Source organism: Micropterus dolomieu, linkage group LG20, assembly GCF_021292245.1.
Source record: "Micropterus dolomieu isolate WLL.071019.BEF.003 ecotype Adirondacks linkage group LG20, ASM2129224v1, whole genome shotgun sequence".
NCBI lineage: Eukaryota > Metazoa > Chordata > Actinopteri > Centrarchiformes > Centrarchidae > Micropterus > Micropterus dolomieu.
This window is the reverse complement of record NC_060169.1, coordinates 8,137,932-8,158,627: the sequence shown is the minus strand read 5'-3', so window position 1 is coordinate 8,158,627 and position 20,696 is coordinate 8,137,932. Positions and strand designations below refer to the sequence as shown.

At 37.9% G+C, this 20,696-nt stretch overlaps 3 protein-coding genes across 3 annotated transcripts in view; 2 read left to right on the top strand and 1 right to left on the bottom strand.

The window, feature by feature from the left end:
* Positions 1-1,144: 1,144 nt before the first annotated feature.
* LOC123958466 (proteasome subunit alpha type-4-like) lies at positions 1,145-4,418 on the bottom strand. Its single transcript, XM_046031792.1, has 9 exons — positions 4,290-4,418; positions 3,849-3,874; positions 3,699-3,741; positions 2,999-3,161; positions 2,801-2,878; positions 2,576-2,664; positions 2,202-2,332; positions 1,721-1,844; positions 1,145-1,378 (listed from the first exon to the last, which is right to left on the bottom strand). The coding sequence occupies exons 2-9, from the start codon at positions 3,849-3,851 to the stop codon at positions 1,224-1,226; spliced, it is 786 nt and encodes a 261-aa protein (XP_045887748.1). The 5' UTR covers positions 3,852-3,874; positions 4,290-4,418; the 3' UTR covers positions 1,145-1,223.
* Positions 4,419-6,388: 1,970 nt separating this feature from the next.
* LOC123958464 (solute carrier family 25 member 44-like) lies at positions 6,389-11,089 on the top strand. Its single transcript, XM_046031787.1, has 4 exons — positions 6,389-6,611; positions 8,074-8,742; positions 8,908-9,035; positions 9,154-11,089. The coding sequence occupies exons 2-4, from the start codon at positions 8,115-8,117 to the stop codon at positions 9,343-9,345; spliced, it is 948 nt and encodes a 315-aa protein (XP_045887743.1). The 5' UTR covers positions 6,389-6,611; positions 8,074-8,114; the 3' UTR covers positions 9,346-11,089.
* A 3,512-nt stretch (positions 11,090-14,601) lies between these two features.
* The window catches only part of LOC123958699 (cellular retinoic acid-binding protein 1), a 7,667-nt gene continuing 1,572 nt past the window's right edge, over positions 14,602-20,696 (top strand). The window contains exons 1-3 of the mRNA XM_046032246.1: positions 14,602-14,736; positions 15,853-16,031; positions 16,623-16,736. Coding sequence (XP_045888202.1) covers positions 14,667-14,736; positions 15,853-16,031; positions 16,623-16,736 — 363 coding nt within the window. The 5' untranslated portion in view covers positions 14,602-14,666. The remainder of the gene's footprint in view (positions 14,737-15,852; positions 16,032-16,622; positions 16,737-20,696) is intronic.

The window sequence follows — 20,696 nt, the reverse complement described above, 5'->3', positions numbered from 1 at the left end:
TTTTGTTCACTGATCGGATCCAATGCAACTACAGGTCATAAACCAAAATACAGTTTCTATTTTTTTTTTATAATTCATGGTGCTGGCTGTGCACTATTTGCAGATAAAATACCTTAATTATGGGTCAATGCAGTTATTATACAAGAATTCTTAAAAGCACTACTTTTCTATCACACAAGGATATCAACCTCAATAAATTTCATCAGTAAACACTATTGCCATCAAGTGGTAAGTATAACAAATAACACTTAAAAGGGACTTCACACAGATACTGTAGAAGACTGAAGGTTGTGACTCTAACTGAGCCTGTCAACACAAGATGCTGTTTATTAACAGCCAGACTCTGGTTTCATCTGGTCACACTACATAAAGGTATATCACACATAGTAAATAATTGCTCTTTTCCTTTCTGGGAAAGTCTTTATATAGTGATTTACACCAAGATTAACTGTATAACCTGCTGTAGCCCAATTACAATTTTTTCCATTTTGTAAAATTTTCAGCTGTGAAACAACTCCCGCCTTGCTGAATCCAGACATAAAACCATAATAAATCTGCAAACCTGTGGCTAAGTTCAAGTAATTACCTGTCTACGTAGAAATATTTCTGTTCTTGTTCAGCTTGTGACATTTTGAAGGTGAAGTTTCACCATGTCATTTATAATAAAAGTAATTCTTTGAACTTGATTTGATGTAATAATTGCTGTTTAATTACTGTGTAAAACGTACATTTGTAGTACTGTTAATTTTAACTTTTCAATTTGAGCCTTTAATTGTTTTATAAATGTGTGTGTGTAAAATAACCTAATTAGAAAAAAGAAATAGGCTCAATCATGTGGCGACAAAAAAATCCCCTTAACTTAAAGTACATGTACTATAAACAAGAAAAAAAAATATTTGTTTGTTCAATTGCATGTTTTAACAACAACTGAGGCAAACACATCCGTGCCTGCTTTTAGGTAACATAAAAAATGTAGGATCAGTAAAGAAAACTTCACTTTGGCGGCTTATTGTGCTGTTAAATTGTCTGAAATATATTTTGTCCACTCCGTTTCTATCAATGAAAACAGGTCTTTTTACATTACTGTTAAGAAATCCCTAAAATGTGTTTTGGAGAGGTGTAAACTAATTGACAACAATGTCCATCAATTTCCAAATTTTAATGTAAAAGACAAAAAACAATACAGGATTTGGTGACATGAAGGGGAAAAATGATTATTCTGCTCATTTGTCTTTCTCCTTCTGCTCCTTGTCCTTTTTGTCCTTTTCAGCCTTGGCCTCCTCAGCCTCGTGCCTCTTGATGAGTACGTCTACTTCTTTCTGTTTCAGCACCTTAATTTTTGTTTTCCCGTCTTCCCGTGTAAGGGTGGCAATTTCCACTGAAACAGTCAATGTGATACAGCATTGTGTTATTGTGTATATCAAGCTGTTCCACCTGCAATATCTTTAGCAACCCGGCAAACTAACTAACTAAAACCGGTAAACTAATTCTGGCCGTTAATTACAGAGTAACTGATAATACTTCCATCTAGACGTACTATAAGAGCCCTTACTAACTTGTCTAGTTAATAAATCTTTTATCAGAATTTGGTGCTTGATTGGCATTGGTCACACAATGCGTGTATTTCCATTTCAACAGAGATAGTAAAAGGTCATTAATTTCACATTAAACAAATAAGAATATTCAAGCAAAATAACAAGAAAGTATTTTTGAACCTCACCTTTCTCTGCTGAGAGCTTACTAACATCCATTGTTTTGTTGAGGACTTTGACAGCCAAAGCCAGAGCAGAGGACAGAGTCATCTCTCCCTCTTTGTAGTCCTGCTTCAACATGGACACTGCAGCCTGAGGCAGAGAAGTCAACACATTGAACCTTGTTATATGGATCCATTTATTGCTTCGACATCTAAATTATTGCTGGAAATTGCACTGGAATCAGAGACTATTAAATATTCCTACTGACATTTAGAAAACACGTTATCAGACTATCTGTGCTGGCTACAGTTTTGCACCATCTACAGAGAAATTTTGTTAGGCTCTCTGCTACCAGATCAAAAACATTCAAGCCACAAGAACATCAGACAAACCAAAGCAAAAGAAAATTTTATATATGTGATTCATACTCATATAATCACTTCTATATGACACTGCCTGTTGAGATAACCTCAATAATGTTCATTATATTTGTCATTTCAGACTTACAGCACTGTTGTTGCCAATACAGGTTGCCTTCCAGCCTCCATAGTTGCCACTGGGGTCACTCTGGTACAATTGGAAGCCATAGTGTTTGTCCCAGCCCATGTACAGCAGGGAAACACCAAACGGCCTCTTGCCTGCCAAGAAAAGAATCCACACAGCTGGTACTGAAATCCATCAGTTTTTTTTACACAAATACTCTTGTCAATATTATTCTAGCTTGTTTACCAATATGACATTTGATTAAGTCTTATACAAGTGCTTTGGGCAGACGTATAAATGCACATTGTAAATGTAAAGACCGGCAATATGTTGATCCCAAAAGATCAACCGCTGGATACAAGCAATAAACTAGACAAGGAGACTACTGTGGATCTTACCTCCGAACTGTGTGTACGCCTGCTTGATGTCACACAGGGCTGTCACCAACTGCTCGCAGGGTATTGGCTCCTGGTACTGCAATAAATACCTGAAGAGAAATTAAACTGGTCAGTGGTAGGTGGTGAATGTAATAAACACAAACATTTAGGGAGGTTATCAAATATTTGCAAATCAGATTAGATCAAAGTTGGACATAATTTCATTACTGAGACACTAAAACTCACCTCTGTGCAATCAGCCGCAGCTCATTCGTCAGGACATTGGCATCTGATGTGATCCCAGCAACACTGCAGGCCAAGTCTCTGGAAGAGATGATCACACACACAACCTCAGTACAATGGCAGCCTGAAAAAATTATGTCTAAGGAGTTTATGGTAAGAATGGCCCAAGTGTAGGGTGCTTCTGTAGTTCAGTTCACTCACTCATTGAGCTTGTAGATCTTCTCAGAGAAGAAAACCTCATCAAGCAGTTTGTGGATGTTGCGTCTCTCTGCTGCTAACAGCACTCCATCGTTTGCTAGAATCCCCAGACATGTTCCAGCATGGCCGATCGCTTCCATTGCATACTCCACCTGATACAGGCGTCCTGTAAAATACAGTCGCAAAGGTGGAATTGATCTCATAAGTTGGCTAGAAACAACTAAAACCTTAAAGGTGTGTGTATATAAATCATAGTAAATCAAGTTTTTTTCCAGAGCTTTAATCTGCATGTCATGGATTTTATCTGTGAACTGATTTTTCGCAGTTGTCATTCACTGATAAGGGCCGTGAGATGCAACTTAAAACTTGTAAGGGGACCTTGAGTTAAGATTATTTTGTCAAACTACAGTTACGGAGGTCAAGAAAGGAACTTTTCAAGAGAACTTAATCTCTTTTAACGTCTGGTGGGTCCATCATTACAAACCCACAAAATCTTGGAAAAACACTGTTCAACACACTTTACATTTATGTCAACAGCTTGGTATCTTTGACAATAAAGTTGGCAAATAGCAAAATATATATCAACAAGACAATATATGGGTTACATCATATGGTGTGTAGCCATAATAACTGGCATCTTGGGTTTGATTATTTCACTCAATATGACTTTGATAATCAAATGGTTAAAAACAATTAGACTTGCCCTCAGGAGAAAATATGGTTGTTCGGGAATCATATCTGCGAGACTAAACAACAAGAAAAACAGGTACAATTATTAAGGTAAGCTGACAAAAACAGGCAGAAGTATATTTTGAACATACATGTGAGATTTATGTGACGAGCAGTTACCTACCATGTTTTAACGTCGCTGAAACTGTCCTGTAAAAAACGACAGCAGTTATAAGATGATGGGGCAACCAGCAAAAACCAAAGTGGGAAGAACATTTCAGCCTGTTTGTATTAATACATATGTTTTAATTTGCAACAGTTACATAAATATCTCCTTCCCTACAACTTGACAAATAAACTGTTAAGCACGCCTCTGATAAACTTATAAAGAACAGTATGCGTCGTTTACAATCCACTTTTATCGATAGCTAGCGAGCTGCCTGCCTTAGCTAGCTGCTGCTGAACAGAATGAATCTGCAATATCTGAGCATGCTACATCGTTAGCATGCTAGCTAACTAGTACATAATAAAGAAAGTAATATGACCGGACACAGTCAAACTGTACTTTAACGTTGTGGTGGAATAAAACTACACTGTAGGAAATATTAAAACATAAAAATATTACCTTAGTTGAAAGGGTCTAAGTTTGCGTAGTTTCCCACAGGCTGAGAGGTTCACTACTTTCAGTTTGATGTTTCCTCCTCTCTCACACCGGGATCCTGTGGCTGTGAAGTAGCCGCTCGGCAGCGCCACCTGCCGGCGGGAGGACCGATCAATTCTCACGTCCACTTCCATGGAACTGGAAGAAATTGGCTTTAGACTCTTTTACAAATACACTTTAATAGAAAAGATGGAGTAAAAGTAAATAAGGAGTAAAATATACTTACGAAAAGAACTATGCTACCTCAGAGTATTCAATTATTAAAATAAGATAAGCCAACGGCGTAAGTGGTAACGATGGGCCCCAAGTGCGGGCTGTTATGGTGGGCTCTTGGGCTCCACAGCTAATAGAAATAGAAGACAAGAAACATAAACTACACAAGAGCAATTAAACTAAAAATGTTACTGTCTCCTGTGGTATGATTGGTATAGTACATGTAAGCGTAATATGATACCATCAGTGTACACCAGAATATATACAGTATAATAATGTATGTAATGATAGATGATACTTAGTGTCTGTATTAATATAGAAATATAATGTATAATACATAATGTAACAAAATATTATAACATATTAACATAATATAGTACAATACAGTACATTATAATATAATATGTAATATAAAGTGAAATGTAGTAACACACTATATATTTAGTTTTACTTACTACTTTACTTAGTCATTACTATCTTCTTATCATTTGTATTACTATCCAATTTTTCAGAATTAATCTCTGTGGTGTCAGAATACCTCATATTGTTAGCTATAAGGTATAATTACTGTATAATATAGATATTTTTATAACTGATGTTACATGGATTTGTTGTATAATTGTTCTCAACGCTCTTCTGTGCAGTTCCAACAAAGTACCTTGACATACCAATACAAAATATCAGTGTACAATGTACAACATTTAAGTTTAACTCACTTTCTAGTTAAATATTTTAGTTAATTAATAACAAAATAAGGAAAAACGTAAATAATTTTGGTATTGTTATTAATTTTCTAGCTACTGCTTCATTTTGTTTGTTTAGTGATTGATGTGTGTACTCTTTTTTTAAATTAAACTGGCACACTATGTTGGCCGTTAGTCATCATTTTTAGACCAAAACATGAATGAAGATACACAAAATCAGTCGCAGACATTCAGCTCTAAAAATTACAAGAACATACTGAAATTGCACTTGAGCATGTATTCACTTATTTTCCGTCTCTAAAAGGGAGTGAATCTAGAATTTGATAAACGTTATATATGCCGTGGTGGAATGTAACTACGTGCATTTACTCAAGTAGCGTACAAATTGGAGGTACTTGTTCTTTACCTGAGTATTTCCATTTTATGCAGCTTTACTTCTACTTCACTTCATCTGAGAGGCAAATATTGTACTTTTTACTCTACTAAATTTTGTACTGACAGCTTTAGTTACTAGTTACTTTTCATTTTATATCATTTTAATTTCATCTCTATATTTGATGATTTTGAATTAAACATTGTTTTAAGGATTAAGTTTTCTTTTATGGGTTGAGAAAAGTATCCTACTTCTTAAGCTAAATAAACAATTTAAACCTCCCCTAGCTGGATTTGTCACAAAGCTGAAAACAGGGGTATTTTTCTGAGCTCATAAAAAGTTGACTTTTTAGAGATACAGAAAGCTGGATACGTATTAATCAAACTTTGCCATGGGGTTTCAGGTCCAAACTAAATTCTTGTAAAAAAAAAAAAAAAGAAAAAAAGAATTGTCACATACATCCTCCTAGTTACGTAAAGAAAATGTTGAAAAAATCTAATTTACAGATGTGTACAAGTGCAGCTAAAAAAAAATGTAATGATTTCTTTCTAATTTTTAAATGCACCTGTAAAGGATCTGAATACTTTCCCACCACTCGTTTAAATGGTGTGTTTAGTACATAGCTTGTATATAAAAAGGTTTAGTCCTAGTCCAGTCGGACGTGTTTTCCTCCAGCCCTGGTGGTCGGCAGCGTTGGTTGAGACAACTGAATGCTCACCAGGTGTAAAACAAAAGAAGAAGAAGCTCTGCTGCGTGCTATTGGTTGTTTCAGCAGCGTGACGTCGAGTGGTTTGAATGGGAACGGGAAGTCATCGCACAGTTAGCTAGTTGAGTAGCCAGGAAGAAACTTACCCACGTCGTTATAAAACATTTAGGCAGCTGAGTGACGATACTCCGAATTGCATTTTATTTATTTATTTACCGGCTGATGACATGATGTTTTAAATCTGACCGACATTACGGCCATGGCGTTGTAATAAGCATCTGTCCGAAGAGGTAAGTTCTTGCTAAGTACACCAATGCTAGCGCTAACTCAGGGCTAGCTCAGTGTTAGCTAGCACAAGCCACAACAACATCCCGCAGATGACGACAGACCCATTTTATTAAACCCCTGGTGTTTGGCTTACTTTGTTGTGTTTCTTAAGTATTATTAGCTAACACACGACAGCTCCCGTAGCTTTCAGGTGGCTTCACTCCGGCTCCAGAACAAGCTGTCCTCTGACCGGTGTTGCCAGTGTTGTGAAGAACAATAACCTGGTGTAAGTTAGCTAATGGCGGTTAGCTAACGTTACTGTGCGACCAGGAAATCGATTTTATAAGTACACGGTCATAACACCGACATTATTCGCTGCTTTTTTGTCTGTGCCGAAGCTGCTTCTGGATCTTTAGATCAACGTAGTTAGGGTTAGCTTGCTAAGTTGTCTTGCATGACCTTCGACCTTCTCACTCAGAGATAACTGGAGATAAATGTTACTGATGATTGATGAGAAGTGATAGCTTAGCTTGGTTTAACGTTACAGTTTCGCCACATAATCCGATTAGTCATGGAAGGATTCATATAATTTCGGAGGTAATAATAGAAGAACAACTTAGTTGAGTTGTTCTATTTTGCAGCAGGCCCAGAGCAGAGGGGTTGATTGGTACACAATAGGGTCGAGTGATGTAAAGAGTGAGACTATATATATTTGTCATCTGTCTGAGACTTTTTTTATGTTTTGATACTGTTGAAAATATCATTTTAATATCTATTTGTTAGACCATTGTGTGTAATGTTGCAAATGACTATTGGATTTGTTATAGTATCTTTACATTGATATAGTGAAGCCATGAGCCAACATGTAAAGTATCCAGTATGCTGGATCAGCCAAAAATCTGTGAGAGATGATTTTATCCATATTGCCCACTCCTAGTAGGGCATTTAGAAGTTATACTTTAATGGTTACAAGCACCAATAGTATTTAGGTTCTTCCAGTAGTATTTAGGTCAATTTAACAAGACTCAACAAGGATACTCGGGCTCTTTCTGCGTCTGATGTCGATTACCAAAAATAAATACATCTTCACTCAAGGTCCAAGTCTAGTTTCAGGTTTAACTGAGATGTCAAACTACTATTTGTATGTACACTGGACAAACTATAAACACAACACTTTTGTTTTTGCCCCCGTTCATCATGAGCTGAACTCAAAGATCTAAGACTAAGACACCCGTGAGGTGGATGGATTATCTCGGCAAAGGAGAAGTGCTCACTTACACAGATTTTGACAGATTTGTGAACAGTATATGAGAGAAACAGGCCTTTTTGTGTACACAGAGAAAGTCTGAGATCTATGAGTTCAGCACATGATGAATGAGGGCAAAAACAAAAGTGTTGTGTTTATAATTTTGTTCAGTGTAGTATGTATGTTAAACTACAATTTCCAAGGTCAACGATGAACCGTTCTGTTGTTTATGCTGTCAGGCAGGAATCAGTCTGATGAGGGGGCACCTACAGCTGGCAGGATGCAGCAGAAAAGGAACATCCAGATCATCGAGTGGGAGGACCTCGACAAAAGGAAGTTCTACTCTTTTGGGGTGTTCATGACGATGACCATCCGGGCCACCGTCTACCCGGCCACACTCATCCGCACTCTGCTGCAGGTGCAGAGGGGCAAATCACTCTACAGCGGCACCTTTGATGCCTTCTTCAAGATTCTGCGGGCGGAGGGCATTCAAGGCCTGTATCGTGGCTTTATGGTCAACACCTTCACGCTCATCTCAGGCCAGGCTTACATAACCACCTACGAGCTGGTGAGGAAGTACGTCTCCCAGTATTCTGATGACAATACAGTCAAGTCACTGGTGGCGGGCGGATCAGCCTCCCTGGTTGCTCAGAGCATCACTGTTCCTATAGATGTTGTTTCTCAGCAGCTGATGATGCAGGGCCAAGGGGGGCACCTCACCCGCTTTCGGCTCAATTTCAACACAGAGACTGAAAAGTCCAAAAAAGTGTTCGGCCAAACCAGGAACATTATGGCTCAGATTTTTGCTGCTGATGGTTTCCGGGGCTTCTACAGGGGATACGTGGCTTCTTTACTCACTTATATCCCGAACAGTGCTGTCTGGTGGCCTTTCTATCATTTTTATGCAGGTAAGTGGCTGGAACTTTCTTGTATCGTGCACTGTACTTAAGACTTTGTGTTTTGACTGATCTGTGTCTATGTTCCCAGTGCATTTGTACATCTGTAGTGAGACTGAATTCCACCAGTCCTTGCCGTGTGGTTAATACGGTATCTGTATGTGTAATGTTTTACAGAGCAACTCTCTAAAATGGCTCCCAGTGACTGCCCTCACCTGATTCTACAAGCCATGGCTGGACCTCTAGCTGCTGCTACTGCCTCAACTGTCACCAACCCAATGGATGTTGTCAGAGCCAGAGTACAGGTAACCACCATTTACTGTGCATCTAACAAAATATACAGCAGAGCCCAGGGCTAAACTGTGGTACTGGTTTTTGGTTTGAAATAATAACACAACATGTACTGTATGTGTGTTTTTTAAGGTTGAAGGGAGGACTTCAGTCATTGAGACGTTCAGGCAGCTGATCAAAGAGGAGGGATTTTGGGGATTGACCAAAGGACTGTCGGCACGCATCATTTCATCCGCACCCACTGCCATCGTCATGGTGGTCGGCTATGAGACGCTAAAAAAACTGAGTTTGCGACCAGAGCTGGTGGACTCCAGACACTGGTAGAAGATAATTGGACAGATGAAGTATGGACCATGTACCATTTTAACCCTCAGATTAGACTTTCTGTGAAGGCACTGGATGAAAGCAAGGTTTGTTTTAAACAACAACCTGGGGAATATAATGGAATGAGGCCAATTTAAATACACAACAGCTGTGTATCAGACATTGAACTTATGTGTTCATACCAACATATTTCTTGCAGATTAAGTATCTGGCCATTAACATTCACACTAGAGCCAGGTTCACAGTCTGTTTGCTGCTTAACAGGGTTTTGTTTTTAGTGCAATTGAATGTGGTGGTGTTTTAATATTGGAAGATGCAGACACATTGATGCAACCTTATAGGATTATTTTTTTATTATTTGGTCAACAAAGGAAATGTTAATGTATCAACACAGCTGTACAATCATGTTCAGGCATCCTTTCAGTGGAGAAAGGGGAATTGATTGTTGACACATAAAAACCTGGTTTTCATTTATAACTCATAGTGATACATTCACAGCAGCAGTAAACAATTCTTTCCCAAGTGTTCTTTTCTTTGCGCTCACCAAACTGGCTTCTATGTCAGTTTCTGCAGTTCCTTTACGCCTTTTTAAGTTGCTGCCGTCATAGTGTGACAGTCTGCTTTCTGTTTTTAATTGCTTAATGTGCGTGAGAAGCCTCTGTGTTGTAGGTGCATTTCATGTAGTCCGCTGCACAAACATGGTCAAAACACAAATTCCATGCAAAACGGAATACATAGAGTACAATATATTTGTCAACATTTTTGTAACATGCTAGTATGTCCGGCATCATAGAAAATATTGCCGTGATCAAGCTGGTTAATAACTGGCTTTGTGTACTGGTGGTAACTACTAGAAGGCATTTTCTATAGATTTCCATTGTGCTGAGCTGCCAGTTGAAACCTGTGAAGCAAGAAGCAGAAATAATGCTGTTTCCCTATTGTGACAGTAAATGTGCAATAATGTAAATGTTTTATCATTTTTAGCACAAGATGTGATTGTTTATTACTTATACGTTGTGTGAAAAACATGTCTTTAAAGGAATTATACCTAATTTATTTTCTTGAATGATTTGTGATTATGACCACAAAAGTGTCCAAAGTTGTTTTTTCTGTTTAAGATGAAGATTGTGGCTCATTCAGTTTGTTGCTTTTGTAACTTTTTTCCCCACATGGCTTTTTAGTAAAGATGATTCATGACAAAAGTATAAGATCAGATGTGGTCAGTTTGTTGAACTGATCATATAGTTTTTTTAAATTATACACGTGTGACATTAGATGTTGCCACTGTGGGTATTTTCATCATAGAGAATGGTAATTGGCTGTTTTAGTTTGACCGAAGGCATATTCCTAAATCTGAGAATTTATTAAAATGAAGCCATATGGTCCCACAGTGCCAAGTTGTAAACATATAATGGATACCTAATGAACTCTGGTATACCTTGTAGATGTTCATGCGGTGACACGCTTCTTCTTTTCAAAGCATGTTTTACTGAATTCCGCTCACCTTGTGGGAGAGAAGGGAAACGATGCAGGCTTCTGTAATAAGATTGACTACAGTCTGGAATTTAATCATACATTTTTAATTTCTTTGCACAACTTTCAGTAACTCTAAAAGTATGATTATGTTGTCGGTGAAAATCAGAACTCAACTGTCATGTACAGAATACACTTCACATCTCGTGTTGTCTCAGTGTGTCTTGTTTCATCTGTTTGGTCAATAAAACTTCACAGCTGCTTAACATCAGTTTGTGTTTTACTGTGTTACAAGCGGAATAAAACCTATGCTGCTTTCTTCAATTTCATATTTTTTTTTATAGTTTGTTTTTAAACTTTAAATAATTGTGTGATTAGCAGTTGTCCTGTCAAGTCTTAGTATCTGTAGTCATTTCAGAATTTTAAATCACTTCAACCTGGAGTTTGAAATGAGAATTTTGCAGAAAATGTTAACAAGTGTTTATTAAAGGATCCTGACTAATACATTTTTGAAACCAATAATAATATCAATATTTCAGTATTACTTTTTTTTTTTTTTTTTATTGTATTTGTTTTTTAACATGAACAGGAATAATTGTTCATTAACAGCCAATTTCCATTATATGTTGATATTTATATGTCTGTGATAAGCTAGTATCTCTGATTTATTGTAAATCAAGTGTGCTGTGAACACCTGACTGGAAGGTGTTGAATGTCTTTTTGTCTGTTTTTAATCTCAAACCGCCCAAACACTGACATGAATAAAATTAAGGTCAGGCTTTAGCAGAGTCCTTAATAAAACAGAACTGCATGGAATCACTGCACACATGGTCACATTCGACTATGTGACTCAGGGTAAATCCTTGGTTAGACAATAAATGAATAAATGTTAGACCAAATTAAAAAGCTATCAGCGGGATAATGTGTCTTTCAGGTATCTGCAGTGTTCAGCAGCATGTATGTAGGAAAAGGTTTTGTGTGAACTCATTAACGAACACATTAACAAAAAACTACATGCCAATGTTCCTGATGTCCTCAGGGAGTTCATTGTGCAGTTAAAAAGGTCTGTGAGGAGAAAATGTGTCAATGCATCTTATTGAAGGTGACACTCTGACACCAAAGGTCATATCTCATTATGTTAGTTAGATAATGAGATAAAAGAAAAATCAACTTGGTTTAAATCCAGTGTTTTTCCTGATGCCTGATTTGACCATAAGGAAAAAAACAGCATGATTCTTGAAATAAAAATTCAACTTGCATTGCAATATTGAGGATACTGGTGCTTTTCGTGATATTAGAAAAGTATTTTCTCACCAGTGTTTGTCATAAAAATGACTCAAATCTAACAAAATAGATACTTTTGTGGTATTTATTTAATTGTGATGTACTTCTGTAGTGACTAAAACTTGAAAAACATTATATTTAACGTTCAAGATTTACCTTACTGGAGAAATATATGCATAATACTGAAAAATGCTTACTTAGTACTTTAAAGTAAAAAAAAAACATTTAAAGTCAGATTAAACCTTTCAATCCTATAAAAGCAGCAGAAGTAACTGACATAAATGTTAAAAGCCCCATTTTTCATAAACAGGGCAATAGATGGCAGTAGATAATCTTCTCACATACCATTTTTTCCTCTCCATTCTCACAAATTCTCAAACCTTGCCTCTGTGCTACACTCAAATGTTCACTTTCCCTCTTGGAAATAAAACCACCCAGAGACCAACACATAGATCTATTGATGAATGAAACAAACAAGGAGGCCTGGTGAAGACGATGGAGGGCTGACACTTCATGGTGGGATGATGGAGAGCTCCCTGTTCTGCTCTATACATTAATTATCAAGCTGTGTCGGGAAGGCACTTTGTCAAAAAGATAGATGAGGGGCTGCCAGAGAGGGAACAAATCTGACTTGGCCGGGGTTAGAGGAAGGGCCTCTCATTCTCATGGGATGGTGGTAGTTGTGTGTGTGTGTGTAGGATAAAAGGTTCAAAGCACTGAGAGGACTGATTGTGTAATCTTCTTTGCAGCTTTAGCCAAAAATATATTTAAAAAGCAATGAAGGACAAGAAGTATCAGCAAGCAGGTTTTTATTTACTATATGCTGATGTCTTATCTTCAGTCTTGGTGAAAAGATGAGACTGAGGTTTCAATAATTGAGTTACAACAAACCATTGTCTTTGAATAATTTATTAATAAAAGAAAATGACAGAGAAGTACTACATGCGTAAATCAGCTGGACCAGAGGTTCCTAGGACAGTAACTAACGTCCGGCCCAGAGCAAAGGGATGCATAATCTTTTAGACAGTCAAGTTGCTATGTTCAGGGAACAAGAGATCCTCTCCCTGCCTTGATTGTTCAGCCAAGGCAGGGAGAGGAACAGAGAGAAAGCTAAACAATAAAACAATGTGTCAGCTTTGACCTACACCCTACACATGTGGACTAATATAATGAGTAAAATAAGAGAACACGTTAAGGATAAAACCGTGGATATATTTAAGAGATAACAATAATAGTTATACCATTAATTCATCTTTGAAGGATAGCATCACATTTTTTCAAGTCTGTCTTTTTAAACCAATACTCAAATGTCCATATATACATTGAAACAGTTTTTGGTTGCTGTAATTGTCCCTCTTCTTCCTGCTGGCCATGAAATTATCCTGTCCCAACGCGAATCCAATGTACGCCTCATTTTAACTTCAGCTGAACTTTGGAAGTCCTTTTCACACAGTAGGCCTACAAGGATTGTCTTATTTTGAAATTGCTTCAGGAACAGATCTCTTCAAGGCCAGCATGGAGAGCAGGAACCAAAAGCTGTTTCAGTGTAAATAATGAGATGTGGGTAGTGTATAAAGTTACACTTAAAGAAATTTGAACCTGTCCTTTAATTATCAGTCTTGATAAAAACTACCAGTGGGGACCACAGCGGAGTAGACAACTGCACTTACTTATTTAATGCATTAGCATTAGCCATGCAAATAATTAAGGTTGTATTTGCCCCAAACCTGCGCAAATATCTGCCATTTGTCATTTCTTCTTCTCCCTCCCACAAAGGAGGTGAATGGAATTGTTTATTGTGCTCAAACCAAATTTACCAAAATTTAGCAGCTACTTTCTACCTAAGAAATAATCTCTATGAAAATAAGGTCTGTGGATTTTCTCAGATGCTGTTTCTGCTTGCTGCTGAATTTTTTATTGAGCACCACAGGCAAAATTACATTCACCCCCATTATATTGGGGTGGAGGCAGAAATCTCAAGAGAGAGATATCTCAAATCCTGGGGAATTAAACCAAAACTGTCTGCATGATTAGATACAGGACATACTGGAGGTATGTGAGAAAATATGTGTTTTTTAGAATTTGAATGTATTGACCCTTTTAAACGAGGTCCCAAACCCTCAACACATCTGACAAAGTAGATCCTCTATTCAGCTTTAGGTGCCAAAATAAATCCATGAAAAAACAGACTGATACTTCCTTAAAACAAAATATTTGTATAAATGCACCATTAAGTTCCATTAAACCTCAGTCAGATCAGATGGCTAATAATGCAGATGAGATGAGACATCAAACCCTTCCAACAGAACCACGGCCATTATAATAAATCTCTAATGAGAACAAACCATTAAGACTGTGTATGTGTGTGTGTGTGTGTGTGATTAATGTGTGGGAGAGGAGGTAGAGGGGGTTTGGTCTGCTATGTGGGATCATAGCACACAGGGAGGAGAGGAGGAGGGAGCACAGGGACGGCTGGAGGGAGAGAAAGAGCCTGAAGAAAGGGAGCGGAGAAGACAGACGACAGGAGGCGAAGGCTGACACACAATCAAAACCCCACAAGAAAAATGCCCAATTTTGAAGGCACCTGGAAAATGAAAAGCAGCGAGAATTTCGAAGAGTTGCTCAAAGCTCTTGGTGAGGACAATTTACTCTTTTTTTCTATGAAGGTGTGAATGTGTTTTAGTGAGAGAGGTATTATAAATGAAAATCCATTGACTGAAATGAATAGAGGTCTATTATCTGCGCTGTAGACAATTGTATCTGGAATACAGACTGCAATCAAGGTTTATTTTGAAATGCATGCAGCGTGGACTGGTGAATAGTGTTTTTGATTTTCAAATGTAAAAAACTGCATAAAATGCATCCAAATTGGAGACTATACATAGATTGTAGACAACAGACAACATTTTCTTTTCCACCACATTTCCACCAATCCAATACCCTCAAATGCATTAGCGCCATAATATCACAGGTTTTTGCTACAATTTTAATTGTATTTCATATGGACATATAGTTCCAGGAGACACATTTAAATCAGAAGCTGCTTGATCCAAAGTGGAGTACAACTGGTTTTAATTACATACTCATGCATTGTTGCTGTGTTTGAGTGATGGACTACAAGGAGGATGGATGGGAAACAGACTGTAGCAATCTCTCATCTAATTGTTTTCACTGTAACTGCCCGACAGAGAGGGTTAATAGCTTTTTCCACTCATTTGGAGGACAGACTGATCTACAAGAGAGCTAAACAAAGCAAACGGCACCAGCATTCCTCCCTCTCATCACCTTGTCACTGCACCCTCCATATTTGCAACATCTGCTGATAACAATCTCAGTTACAACTGCTGGAGGATAATTTTTTAATGAAAACCATCTGCTTTATGCTGTAACATCTCCTCCTGACAACTAAAAAGTGATTTATTTTCACTGCGGCATGACTGTGTGAGATAGATACTTATACATTTATGCATTCTTAGGATAAATAAATTTCACTTCTGAAACGGGTTTTTGTTTCAAACCACCACTCTTTGGTGTCAGAGGCAGACAGAAAAAATGTAAGGTGACGCAACTCACCGTCAGATAATAAGATATGAAGAAAGTAAGTATTATACTTCATGGCAATAGGTTGGAACAAAGTGGTTTTGTACATCAGATTATTGTGAATTTTATCCATTTACTATTTTACAGACTCATCAGCCCGACTTAATATTCATACCGTGGGCTCACAGGCAGCTTTGTATGTGTTTTCAGGTGTGAATGCCATGCTGAGGAAGGTAGCAGTGGCGGCTGCGTCCAAGCCCCACGTGGAGATAAAGCAAAATGGCGAGCAGTTCTACATCAAGACTTCTACCACTGTCCGCACCACGGAGATCAACTTCCTCATTGGAGAGGAGTTTAATGAAGAGACAGTGGATGGGAGAAAGTGTAAGGTAATTTATTTAAACACCACATGATGTGCACAAGAAAAAACAGATTTTTTTCTTTTAATCAATTCATAAACTGCCCATTCATCAAAATTTAACAATGAATAGTCAAAATTCAAACCCCAATCCTACATTTCCCATAATGCAACTCAATAGTGTCTTTCCTAGTGTCTCTGTAAATGAACGTGAGGGTCTCTGGTGACATCATCTGGGTTATTTTCCAGACTGGAAAGTTCCTCCAGGGCACAGATGACACTATATAACACAGCCAATGTAGTACCTCTTGTGAAGAGTAAACTTCATGTGTAAAATTACTGAAGTGGCCCTTTAAGTCTTATATTTTACTTAAATTAAGGGAAACCAGTTGCAATGAAGTAGGTAAAAATGCACTCAAAAATCTAGAAATTGTAGTTTTTCAATACTATTCAGGCTAAAATATGTAAAAAAAAAAAACTCCTATGCAGAGGGACGGGACAAAGAGATAACCACACCATCCCAACTGATCTATCACTTAGCTTTAGTGCTGACATCCTGTTAGGCAGGTGAAACTGAAGGGATAAATATAGGAAACCTCATTAAAGTGCTGCTTTTCTACAGAGTTTGGCCACTTGGGAGGCAGAAAACAAGATTTACTGCAAACAGACTCTACTGAGTGGGAACGGCCCGAAGACCTTCTGGAGCCGGGAACTCAAAGGGGATGAACTCATACTGGTGAGTTGTTTTTGAAGTTTAATGTAACTAGAAATATGGTGACGGATCAGAAAGACTGCAGCTGTAGTCTTAAATGACTGAAGATCAGATTGTACCCAGAGATAATCTCAAGTCTGTCACCTCCGGACCTGCATGTGTCTCTTCAGGCTCTTCCCATTTGTTTCTCTTTTATAAAATTGTGGTTCCCAAATGTTCTCATCCCATCACCCTGAAGAAGGATATCTACACAGTGATTCCCCTTTTCATCTAAAATCACTCAGCAGATGAACAGATGTTTTGCAAAGTGGGATGAGGTGTCAAATTTGGAGGTCACTGCCTTTAACCTCATGGGTCCATTTTCTTCATTAATTTTTTTCTACTTCTTTTTCTGCGAATAAGAAAATAAAGGATTGGCTAAAGGCACATTCCTCGATTTGTGTCAAAAGCAAAAGTGTGGTGTAGCCTGCCGTTAATGCCACTCTCATATCTCTAGCCTACCGTAAATATGAAACTACAGCCAGCAGCCAGTTAGCTTAGCATAAAGACTAGAAACAGGGAAACAGCCAGCCTGGCTCTGTGCAAAGGTAACAAAATCAACCTACCTGCACCTCCAAGTCATTCTTTTCAAGCAAATGTAGCTACAATTCTTGAATATTTTGGGTTGTTGATCAACTAAAGAAGACATTAGCTTGGACTTTGGGGACCTGTAATGTGCAGACCCACCCCATTTGCAGTCACAATATAAACCAAAAGATAAACTGATAAATCCATAGTTAGTTGCAGCCCTAGGTTTTACACTTATGTTACATTTATGTATGTGTTACACAGCAAAATATATAGTTTCATATTAACCGTACAGACTCTAAACCGTACAGAAATTAGCAGAATTATGCCAGAGGCAGAAACCAAAACTAGACAGATGGTCAAGAGAGGCCAAAACTGGGTGGTGACACCAAATGCGAAAATGTTAAGATGATCTGATCAAGATTTCTCCAAATAATACGTAGTTCCTATGAAATGTTCTGAACTCACATGACCATTTGGGGATACCATCCATTTTCCATGTTTCCTTCTTTTGCCAAATGAGGGTGTGGATTCCTGTAAGAGTAAGACAGCAAATTATCATGATTCATTGTTTTTGATTTATTATTTTTTCACATGGAGGGGGGGGTGAAATATATCCATAGAAAATCATATTAAAATATAAGTTTTTCCATAAAGGTTTTTCTTGGTCATTTGATTTCATTATTGGGTGCATGATCTACATTAATATAAAAATGACACAAAAGCCTGAAAGCAAGTGACCCTGTACACAAGATAAGCGGTTGACGATGAGAGTGAGTGAGTGAGTGAGTTATTTGTTACAGTTTGTAGCAGCACCTATTCAGGGAAACTTAATCTAGAAGTCAAAGGACTGAATTAACATTTCACTCCCATACGTTTGTTGTTAGACAGCACTTCATGATCTTGCATCCATCAGAAACACTTCTGCCTCCAGTTCCTGGCAGTTCCAACATCACTAAATCAAAGCATTTTTCTTGTAAACATCTGCTCAGATTTATTGGCCAGATGTACAACAAAGCTGTGTCCAGTTTGGCTGTGATGGAGATCTCCTCTTTACTGACTGTGACTCACCTCTTCAGAGAGGCAATCAAGAATACATTTGATAGGGGCTGTAATTTGGACTGAAAGCAGGTTTCGAACTGGGAACAAAGCTTTGAACAGCACCAAATCTGTTTTTATTCAAGTTAAGGGTGTGTGCGTCTGTCCATGTTGGAGTGACAAGCTGTAACCTGATAGGCATGTGGGGTTGAATCATTGGAAAATATAACGTGACTTTTCAAGTTTTAATGGGATACCAGAGGAAGATGTCAGATACATTCCAGGCTGTTCTGTAATTTAAAAATAACTCCCTCGTATTACACCTCATTTAATGTATTGTTTAGATTTCAGATTTGATGCAGAGATATTTGGCCCTGTGAAGCAGACTGTGACATATTTTACCAAAATCCTGGAGCCTGAGCTGTACACATCACCTTTAAAAACATTATGTCAAAGAGAAATTTACATAATGAACAAAGGCATCTAGTTATATATATATTATGGCCCAGAAAAACAAAGTTCTTGATGACAGTGTGAACATACACAAATTTGTAAAGTTACAGTACTGTGAAATCTTCAGAAAAAGATTCACTGTAACGGCCCATACTATGGTCTGTATATCAATGTAGTTACTTAAAAAATATAGACTTTTCAATAACATTTAAGTAGTGTCTTCACACAGACTTCATGTACTGCTGAAAGGTGGTGATGATAGACTGCTTACTTTGTAGAAAAATACAGCACAAATGGCACCAAAGTCAAGGTAATCACCACAAAAACAGCTTTTTAAAAAGCCTTTAAAGTTAAAAAAAGGGAACCTCTGGTATATAACAATACTATGAAGAATATTCTAAATACTAATAACAATGTAACATACCATTTTGGAAGTCTCAAAACACACAAAGCGTGAATAAAGTGAATAAAACATTTTCCCCCCAGTTAGAAGTAGTGTATTGATGTATGTGCTGCAGTGTGGGACAATAGTATCTTTCATAGAAGAAGAGTTAAGGATGATTGTTGTTTGCCAATTGATTCATATTCACTTGTCATTTTTTCAGTGTGAGCACACAACATAGAATTATGAAATAGTACGTAACTGTGACATAGCTCAGGTCGGATATTGCATTGAATATGCGTAAACTCGTCTAACTGGAATGAGTTTAGTCAGGGAGAAATTTATGAAGAATATAGCAGCCAATAGCTTTGTCAACCTGGGACAAGGTGTAAATCCTCCTGGTAGCACCAGTTTCGTATTGTGCTGCTATTAAACACTGCTCGTTTATCTACACATATTTCACTAACCTGAGTTCATTCTCCTCTCTGCTCACAGAGGAATGTGAAAAAATGCACATTAACTTGAATAAAAGCATTGGTCAGCAGATGAGGAAATTAGGCTCTCAGGAAGAGATGGATGGACGTAGAGCTTAATGAAGACAACATGCGGTGGACAATGACGACCATTTGGAGAGTCTACAGTGAAAAGGAGAAGATGATAAATGCTTTAGAATACACTCAAGGGACCTCATATACTTCCTTCACATATCAAGCCAATAAATATTGATTTTTAGAGATTAATGCAGTTGTGCCTCGGCTACTTTATAATGGAACTGGAGCCAGATGAAATTTTGTGGATGTGATGGCGCTGGGGGTCCAAATCTGTGCATCCTCCTGTGGGTTTTAATTGGTCTCATTGATCATGCTGTTGAAAAATGCCAATGGACCCGGGTGTTGCCTCCAGTTAATGTCTCCCTCGGCATCGGCCCATGTGCCAGATGGAGTCGTCTCAGCTCCATTTTTCACAGCACAGGTCTGTTCCTCCGTCCCGCTACACTGCATGGCCTGAGATAATGATAATGTGTGGTGCTGCAGTTGGCCACAATGCTATGCCCCTGGGACTCCCATAAATCTTTGGACACGGACACACCCACCCCTCACCCCGGGCATCCAATGCTTCTTTTCCATTTTCATATCAGATTTTGTCACATCAGTATCTTTAGCAGGCAGCTGTGTCAAATTAAGATGATATTGATATAAGCAAGCATTAATGGTGGAAGTGCAACAGAGCAGCAGAAAATATGAGGACTAGTATTATTATTAGAAGAAATGTAGGAATACAATACATGGGGCTGACAGAAAAATCTAAAAAGTTAATACTTCAGAATAAGCTGTATTGGCCAAGTATGTGTACAAAGAAATTTGACTCCAGTTTTAAGTTGTTCTCAGTGTACTTACACACAGATAAATTTACAGTAAGATATCATTGTAGTGTATTATTCCAGCCCTATCGTAGCTGTAGAACATGTATAGTGTTACGACCCCCTGTTGGTCTAGGGGAGTGGGGGCCATAAACATATAGGCAAAACTGATATAGATCTTAAA